Consider the following 10,012-nt stretch of genomic DNA (forward strand, 5'->3'; position numbering starts at 1 on the left):
TCCCAGATAATTGTAAGTCAATATTAGGGCGGATCAGATGACAGGTCTCTGCTTTTCTGGACAAATGTATATTTGAAGGAAGATATAAAACAGCTGAAAGTGTGTGGGAAGGATCAAATTTGTTCCAGGTTGCTACTGTATGTTTAACCATCTGCAGGCTTCCTGATCAAAAGATTAATATTAAATATTATGTGTTTTACAGGCACATGCTGCCATTTCACAGCAGTCAATGTTTACTTCAGTTGGCTAAAAAATTATATGTTAAATAAAACTTAAAAGAAATTTTACTTTGATGTTTATGTTTTTACCAGGCTACAGACATGTAGGTTTAATGAAAAGTAAGCTTATACCAGCTTAGAGGTTATTTTCGAAAGGCGCCTTTTATCTGACAAATGAGTGTTATATCCACCAATCTGTGGGTTTTTTTTATATGTTGATCAAACAGTTCAGATTTGTTTTCTTCTTTTTTTAAAAATCAAAACCATATATGATTTTTAACATTTTTACAATTAGTTGATATATTATATACAATTACAATAAAATCCATTAAAGTTTGAGGTTGGAGCATTAGATTTAAAAAAAAAAAAAAGTTCACATGGAATAATTTTGTGCTGTGTATGGGCTTGGCAGAATCATGTTTATTTATTTTTTATTCAGTTAAGTCAGGCATGTCCAAAATGTATTTGTGGCCCTTCAAATGATTTTGATCAGCACCTTACCACAATTCAACAATGTCAAAAATGTGGCCAGCAAAATTGAAAATAATGGATGACAAAAAACTTTGGAAATCGTCTGTTTTCCTTTTACAAAGGCAGTAGTCTGAAGCTCTTTTTATGTTTTAATGTTATACAGATTTTATTAATAAATAGCTAATTGACAAATAAGAATAATTAAAAAAATAATCTAGGCATTTTTTATTTAAGGAAAATTTAGTTTAAGTTTTGGAGCCCAGTGCAAAAACTGAAATTCAGTGTTTTAGTTTTCGATGGAACGACGTCGCTGTGAGCAATCAACTTTTACGTTGTGATGATGACTGCGTTGATCAGAGGGAGTTTTATTTTGAAAGAGCCCGCCGGATGTTGTGGTTGCTGTGGCTGTTCTGACGCTGCTGGAGGCAGAGCTGCAGTGCGGACAAACAGGCTGGAGCCGGAGATCAGTGAAGACACACGCCGCCCCGACAGCCCGCCCGTGTCCGCCTCAGCCAGGGACGCTGGTTCCGGTTCGGCTTTTCTTGTGATTAGCCTTTCGGATCCGGTCCAACAGGAGGAAGGAACCACTTCGCATCATCCTCCGCCCTTTCCCTTCCCCTCCTCCTCCTCTTCCTCCTCAACCTCAGCATCATTTTCAGCTGCAGCAGCATCGGATGAGTCCGGGACGGCGGCGCGGCTCCGAAAACAGAACCTGCGGTTTGTTTCTGGACTCTGTTGGTTCCGGACTCGTAGCGGGACGTCTGGCTTGTTGGACGGGCCCGGTCCGGGTTGGTAGCCCCCCTGTCTGAGGAGAAATAAATGGTGATTTAGTCTTGTGGGAGTCTGAGGCCCAGACCTCGACCCCTCCTTAGAGGAACGGTGGGTTTTCTGGACCAGAACGTTTTGTGCCGAAGTAAAATCCCAGATGAAGATTCCCAAAAGGCGGAAAAGGAGCGGACGGTGTGCCAGGTAGGCCCGATCCGGACCGGTTTGGGCCCGGACTACCTCTTATAGCATTTAGTGGGTGTGTGGGGGAAACGTTTCGGGTCAACTGAAGTGAAATTAATAATCCGTATCAGCGACTTTAGATCCAAATGAGACCTGCACACCCCCGGGTGAAAATGATGATGATGATGCTGTTTGCATTGCTGTAATTCATAACGTGGTCCAGTGCGGGCCAAATGTATTGATCGGTAAGGTGTAATGGTGCGCATGCGCGCCGAGGACCCATGACTGTGCACTGCAGAGAGGACAGATTGAATAAAGAGTGATGCAGGGATGCTGCGGTGTAGAGCTGGATCAGAGCGGAAGTGTGCCTCACAAGCTTCTATTTATTCATTCATACTGAATTTTGTTGTTAATTTTAAAAAAAATTCTAGAAAAATAGAAAATAACTGATTTTAATATTAAAGCGGACATCGTTTGTTACCATCCTGAACCCTGAAGACGTAGCCAATTAAAAGATTCCATTCATTAAAAAAAAAAAACAACTCCTGTTTGAACAGAGCAGGAATGTTATCTACTATTTCTGTATGTTTCACTTTTATTATTAGACATGTTAAAGATGCATAAAAATCATTTAAGTTAGATTATCTTTTACTGCAGCAGCATAATCTCAAACTTCCAGTTTTTCACAAATTATTTTCACAATCCAAAGAATCTGGCTACATAAAGCGTATAGAGCCACAAATATTAGACGAAAAAAAAAGCCAAATTATAATTTTTGAGAAATATCTACTGAAGGAATTTTATAAGAACCTGCATTTCACTTCCACTTTGTTTGGTCAATATAAAGAAAAAGACAAAACATTTACAAAAATACGATGGATGCATTTTCTTAGGGGATGTTGCTATTTTATTTTATTTTATTTTATTTATTTTACTGCTGCTGGTATTTTTTGGTGTCAATCTGTTCACTATTCCATGGAAAACCCTTGCTATGGTGGATATGTTTAAAATATTTGTTTTTTCGTTGTCATTTTTCACCAAGACTTGTTCTTGAAGCCCGCAACATCACACATCCTCCACCATGCTTAACTATGGATGTGTGGTACTTTTCCGTATTCATCCCTTGCACCACACTAAACCTATATGAACTGTTTCCTTCCCAAAAAACTCCCAACAAAATCTAAGTCTCATTTGTTGACAACACACATACTTTTAGTTGAAATTTCAACAAAGCTTCTGTTATTTTTACATTAGCTATATCTTTTATTTTACATTTTATTTCCTCACCAATAAATGTTCTCAAACTGAAGGTTGTATTTTGTACCTGAAAAGATGCTACTGCAGTAAAAGATAATTTTATTCTAAGTATTTCTGTACATTATTACCATTGGACCAGTAAATACGTCTGGCGTTTGTGTCGCTAATGTTTAAAAACACAGATGTAGGTTAGATAAGTAGAGAAAACCACCATATTTTAGCTAACATTTTAATGTAAAAATTGGCAAGCAGCATGTAGTTTTTTGTTTATCTTGCAAACATTTAATTTAGATGATTTGTTTTATGATCATTTTTGACAGCAAAAGTTTCAAAATAAAGTTCGTAAGTTCATCGGAAATTATAAAATTCTGCGTTTTTTAAAAAAACTTAGTTTAGCTTAATTTTCTGTAAGATTGCTTTAATTGTTTTTAGAAGTTAAGGCAATATATTGTGTTATATATACTTTTTTTTTTTTTTTACTAATATCTTGATATGCTGTGGTTTTAAAATGGTGACTGGCTGTTTCTGAATGATTTCATAAAGGTGTGATTCTCTGCTCTCAGGTAGACCCAGCCGCCTGACTGACGTGTTTTCAGGCACAAATATGAAACTGTTGATGTTCTTCTTCTCCATCTAATGGCAGATTCACCATGAAATTCTGAATTTGGCTCAGAAAACCTTTGACTGTGCAAATCGTTTTACTGCAATGCAAAAAAAAAAAAGTCCATCCCAATTAGTTCAAGATTTAACTGCAGTATTTTGTCACATCGCTTAATATCAGTCGAATTGCTGAGGCAGCAGAAGACAGCAATGTCTCTTTTACATAAATTATTTTTATTTTGCAATTCCAAAACTACTTAGCGAAGGTATCCAAAACATTTTAATGAAATGAAGTGATAAACCATCTTCAAGACAAAACATGAGGTGGATAAACAGCTGAGGAGATGCTTTTGGTGCTTTTATTTTGGAATGATGCCAGTTGTGGAGTAGCTCAAAATGCCTTTAAAGTTTGCATTTCTTAACTAGTTATCTGCATTTAAAAAATAAATCTTGCAGCTTGTTGAATGACAGGAAACAAGAACCAAACAAAAAATCTGAAACAAACTCAGATTCAGACATTTTTACACAATGCTTTAAAATCTTACAGTTTTGGTTTGCGGTGAATCTAGCATTACATGGTAAAACTAAATGAATATCATTTTATTTTATTTTATTTTTACAATCTGCATTGGGTCTCTGAGGATTCAAAGATGTAAACTCTGTTTATGAAGTCCTTCCCCTTCATGTTCTGCCTCATTTTGAAGCAAGGACAGACGGCAGTCAGTGCGTTCGCTCTCCTCATCCTCTGATGGTTAACTGTGCCCTCTGTTTTGGCTTGTAGGCTGACAAAGGAACAGGAAGGGTTTTTTCCCGCTCAGGATTTGTTGTAAACCATCAGGTTTTCCAGGAGCTCAGAACTATGGTGAGCTCTGAGTGACTTTCTCAGATCAAAACTGGAATGATGACAACTTGGCTATTGGCAGAGCATCCCACCCTTTCCTCCACAATGATAAACTGATAGATTTTGTAGATAAAGGACAAGAGAAGAAAACAAGACTGCGGTTTGATTGTAGAGGAGGTGTCTGTCAGGATGATTCACTTTGATTTGCTGCTGAGGTCCCGTTACGACCCGTAGTTTACTGCTGCTGGACCACTAAGCCTCCTCCTCTATTTTACACATCAGTGCTGGATGCTGTTTTATTTGTGCATATAGAAGTGCATTATACTACATTTATTAATAGTTAATTTGGATCACACCGATGGAGGATTTTGGTGATTTAACACCTTGCTTTTCCTCCAGTTTTGCTCAAAAACTGAATCTATGTGCAGTGAGACTGATGTGAGCGCAGATGTCTATGTAAGCAAATAATTTGTGGCAGTTGCATTTAAATCTCACAAATGTTCATGTATTGAGGCACAGTCTCAACTCTGATAAAAGAAAAATTGCTCTGAGTGTACGCTCAACTCTGGCTCTCCTGCTCATGTATGGAAAGCCAGGAGGGCCAAAAATCATGCAACATTTGATATTTTTCACATGCAAAGTATAGCAACTGTGTTCTGAACTTAAAGCTAATTACAAATGTTTTTTGTGTAATTTTGAGTATTTGTTGGATGAAAAAGAAGTAATCACAGCCCTCAAATCAAAATACAAAATACTGCAGCAAGTGTATTACAAATCCAAACGTTAAGATTTAAGAAAAACAAAAGCAAATTTTTGCAGCCTAAAATACGAATATGTGCTTAAAGCATACAAATGTTTACTTTTTGCATTTCAGGTGGTATTTCAACATTGCTTGAGCGTCTATATAATGTGTGAAAATATTTTATACTCTTACATATAAACAAAAGGTGCAAAAACAGCTAGAAAGTTTATGACAACATTAATTATTTTTGAACAAAAAGCTCACCAATGGCTTTAATGAGTAATTGGTGGCCATGCACACCTCAAATCAGTTCATGGAATATTTTGTGATATCCATCTATTTTCCGTCTATATAACAGGTAAAACAGCAGATTCTGATGTGTTTGCAGTTATGTAAGACTGTTGCTGTGCTTTCGGGGAGACTTAGTGGTCCCTCTCCTCTGCAGTGACTGGAGTCTCAGCAGTGTGTTGAATTCTGCAGCAGGTTTCACTGCATCTCCAGTGTTGCAGCTGCTGGTGGCTGCGTATCTGTTGGCAATATTGGTACTGCTGTTAATGAACTGTATCACTGAAGATACAGAGAAGCCTCCTCTTTTCCTTTGCAGTCTTTCCAGTCCTCTGAGAGGCCTGGTCAGACCGGAAATACAGAAAACCCTCTAATACGATCCCTGTAGCGCGCCTGACAACTCTGCATGCACTGATGACGGCTTGGGCATTGCATGCAGAACAGCATGGTTTGGGGACTGACATGCATCATTTCGAACTTAAGGTTTCCCCCACGAATTCACTGGAAGCTGATAACCATTCATGGCCGATTTGTTGTATACAAGAGGAGCAAAACGTAGAGTTTAGTTTGGGATAACTGGCTGGAGAACACCAGGGGAAACGGTAGGCAGCTGCTGTGAGACTAATGCAGCTGATGTTAGTAATCAATAGAGTGGATGAACAGTTTTTATGCTTTTCTAGTTCAGAATAATCACATCCTTTGGGATTAGATTGCTTTGCAGTTGCAGCATTTAACCCAGTGTCAGAAAACAGCTGCTCTGATGTTTGTGTGGAACAGAAAACTCTTTAAGGTCAAGACAGTTACCTAATCTGGAGTTTCTTTAAACTAAACTATAAAAGATACCTGGATTCATTTGTTTATTTACAGGGCTGTGAAAAAGTGTTTCCCTACTTCCAGATTTTTCAGTTTTTGCTTTTTTGTTTTGCTTAAGTGTTTCAGATCGTCAAACAAATATTAGTATTTGATAAGGATAACCTGAGTAAGTACAAAAGGCAGTTTTCAAAGGATGATTTCATTCATTAAGGGATAAAAGCTATTAAGAACAACCTGACCTTATATTAAAAAAGTAATTGCTCCGTAAAGCTAACGATAGGTTGTTTAATCTTAGGTGCAAAAACTAGTATCAGTACTGAGGAATTTGAATATTGCAGAAATGTTTTCAAGTATCAACAGTTATACAGTATCTGAATTGGACTTAAGTGCAGAACAGGACTTTCTACTGTGTTTTGGTTCTTTAGATTGGCTGTATAAACTCTTTCAGACTTATGGTTTCTGTTTTTCTACTGTTTTTGTGTTGTATGTCTCGGCCTATCACCATAACAAATCGTGCAGTTATGATAAATTGTTCCTGAAGTCATTATGATAATAATATTGTTGTTTTGAGGCCCTTTTCAAGTAATAATAATGCAAAAACATATTCTGAAAGATCAATAAACTTTAAATTCTAATGAACATTTAGCACTGGAACTGGAAGACTACTGGCCCTAAATATATTTACTTATATAAAAGGGCAGTTTGATATATTTGGGAAATATTGATTCGAATGTGTGCTTGCAGAGCTGCTTCCAGATTTACTCTACTGTCATGAAGAACCTGGTTAGCTAACACTAGCTGTTACATTTCCGTCCGAATTCAGAGCTTGAAATGGCGACACCAATCTGTTGTAAGCTGGAAAACCAGTGGTATTTGGTTGGTCTCAGTGGCTAACTAGGATTAGCAGCACAAGCTAATATAAATTAAAATATCTGTGTGTTTCTAATAAAAGTTATACAAGACTAGTGCTCCATTTCCACTGAGTGATGCGGTTCGGTGAGGTTCAATACGTTACTTTATGGTGTTCAGGAGGTTTTTAAACTGCTAATCGGACTCTCACTGAGCAGGCGGTGCTACGTCATGCTAGTGTGACCACAAACATGGCGCACTAGTTTGCCTTTACTTGTTGTAAGCAGTGACGTTTTTCTGTCAGTCAATGGACTCTTGTGTGTTGCATGCAGCTCTACTTTAATCACTCAGTCAAGTTGCTGAAAGGCAGCACATTTCAGCAACAAGGCAAAGGGCTTTACATAATAAAAACACAAAAATACAAAGTTAACAACTGAAGCATTGCATTTTGCCAAATTCCATCACTAAACATCAAAAATGTTGGCAGTAGTTCATTTGAACTACAATGGTAGTTCACCATATCATGGTACCAACTGAAGGAGACCGAGGAAGGGTGCATTATTATAACGGTTGTATGGACCGCTTTTACAGTGAAAACAGATAAAATAGCGTGGTGAGCTGCACCAAACAGTGTACTGCTCAGAAAAAACTAGAGATTTAGTGAGATAAAATCTGTCCGAAGCATAAATAAACTGCTCATTACTTGAGCCATCAGTGTGTTTGTGTGTGGCAGCCATATTGGATTTTAAAATCGTGGTTGATCAGCATTGTCTGTCATCCCATGAGGCATAACTTTATATGAGATTCATTCAGTAAAAATACTGTCAGAAATTTAGAATGGAAAATTGAGCTGCTAAAGTAATCCAACGTAATGGTTATTAGTGATATTGATTTAATCATAACGTTTATTGATGGATGTTTTGATTTTCTTCTACAGATTTAATCTAAAATTTAGAATAAACATTTACATAAGCAGTAACTTTCAAGTTGTTATATCTATAAATTAACCAATATATAAGATATTATATGGATTTATTAGTTGGGCTGTGTCATGTAATCTTAAATGTTATTACCTGAATAACGGCAGAATTTTCTGTCAACCACAGTTGCTGGGATATTACCATAAATTAGAGACATTTACTTTTTTTTTTGTTTTACAGTGTACAGAGGATTAAGTGTAAAAGCCTCATTTCAACCAGCTGTTTAGAAGTGTGCAACAACGGGTAGGCGAGGAGAATTTTTTTTGCTTTTTTAGGCTTCATAAATCTTTGAACCTTTGGATTAAAACCATGACTTTTTAACATTTCTTTTTGGAATAAAAAATATAAATAAAGATGCAGATGTCTTCATTTTTTGACTGTGTGGTGAAATAATTTCTTTGTGATGGATCCCGATCATTTCCTCATCTTGGTAGTTTTGGCAATGAGCTTAAAATGCCAGATGAAACAATAACCGTCAGGAAACTGGAGAGCTTATTCCTTGGACTATTTAGCTGCAGCTTAAACACGTTTTAACCACCTGTAATGGAGTTTGAATCCCCTCAGAGCCTTTTGGGTTCATGTCCCTGCGCCATGCTTGTGGTGGTTGTTGGTTCATATTGTTCTGGTTTTGATGATTCGCTTCAGTTCAAGGCCAAAAGGGTCCAGCTGCTTCCTTTGCAGAAATGATATTTGCTTCAATTACTGCAAATACCATCACACTCCCTCCCTTCACCACAACGCCAACTGCAACCTTCCTACCAGCCTGTAGCCTGATCCAGCTCAAGAATGGCTTCTCATAGCAGTCAGCCATATCTAATGCTTGTTGTTTTACTGGATTGCAATTGGCCCTTTGCACGTGACGTCACGCTCTCCAGAACTCCGCCCACTCCGCCATGACGGACGTCAAAACAGCCAATGCGCTCCTTAAGCTAGTCTGAAAACAGACATCTGTAATCTAATGTCGCTTCTATTTAGTTGATTTCACCTTTAAAATGGTCATAGGGCTCTGCGTGGTCCGCCCCACAACAGACAAGGTTGCAAACCAAACTTGTCATTTTATACAACTTTTAATGAGGAAAGATACAGCGGGGACGTACAGCGCCGCCAATCATAATGACTGCCAGCCCTCGGTGTAATCGCAGATTTGCAGCGAACACGTTTTACAAGATAAGAAGATTAACGTTCATGAACTTTATAAGTAAGTGTAATTAGAAACATAACAAATATCACATTATGGAGAAAGTACGCGTCGAACGTACCGTGCGGCATGACGATGCGGCACTGTAACCATGGAGACAGTGCCGCGCCGTCATGCAGCCTAGCAAGTATGGCGATAACTGGTTAGCGTCTCGTCTTTTGTACGTTTTTAATCCCGCTGCTGTGTAAGGGGAAACGCTGTTTATGACATAGTGATATAAATCATGTAGTGTGGATTCAGGTAAAGTCGGTAATTTGATCAACACATCAGGGAGGAGGCGATATGGGTCGGTTTCTAAGCTAGCTATTTCCACCTTTTGTAAATACCGCCGTCTATGAGCCCGAACCAGGTGTGTTACATTCACAGACAGATTAGTTAGACTCGAACAAGAAGAAGCCACGAATAAACTGGCAAAAACAACTTGGGGAAACATTTTCCAGTTGCTCTGTTCAATACTCCCATCCCTCACTTCCGACGTCCATCATGGCGCCTCGAATGATTTAGTGACGTAGTTGCAAAGGGTCAATAATTCTCGCAGGAGAAAGCTGCAGGCTAATCTCCCAGTTTAAGGTGGTAAAGTATTCTGTCTTGCATTTCCTGTCCACCCTTCTTTTTTTCACTTCTTCCCCTGTCCTCGCAGATAAATGGCTCTTTTAAGCTTGGAGCTGCTCGAGTTCTGGCTAGCTGGCAGATGCAGTGCCTAGTCCCCGGCCTCCAGGACAACGGCAACATGAACGGGACGTCCGAGCAGGCCGACATCCTGCCGCCAAACTGTATGGTCAAGGACCGATGGAAAGTGGTGAGCAAGAA

The 10,012-nt window shown here is 38.4% G+C and overlaps 1 protein-coding gene across 3 annotated transcripts in view; it reads left to right on the plus strand.

Annotated features, from left to right (window-relative positions):
• ttbk1a (tau tubulin kinase 1a) overlaps positions 1–10,012 on the plus strand; it is a 55,219-nt gene that overhangs the window by 2,456 nt on the left and 42,751 nt on the right. The window contains exons 1-3 of one of the 3 annotated variants that reach the window (XM_016661769.1): positions 1,061–1,658; positions 4,276–4,356; positions 9,843–10,001. In XM_016661769.1, coding sequence (XP_016517255.1) covers positions 4,354–4,356; positions 9,843–10,001 — 162 coding nt within the window. In that variant the 5' untranslated portion in view covers positions 1,061–1,658; positions 4,276–4,353. Of the gene's footprint in view, positions 1–1,060; positions 1,659–4,275; positions 4,357–9,842; positions 10,002–10,012 lie in introns of those variants that run through there. The other 2 variants (XM_007574031.2, XM_007574032.2) reach the window with 2 other exon arrangements.

Source organism: Poecilia formosa, unplaced genomic scaffold (genome assembly GCF_000485575.1).
Source record: "Poecilia formosa unplaced genomic scaffold, Poecilia_formosa-5.1.2 Scaffold342, whole genome shotgun sequence".
Lineage (NCBI taxonomy): Eukaryota > Metazoa > Chordata > Actinopteri > Cyprinodontiformes > Poeciliidae > Poecilia > Poecilia formosa.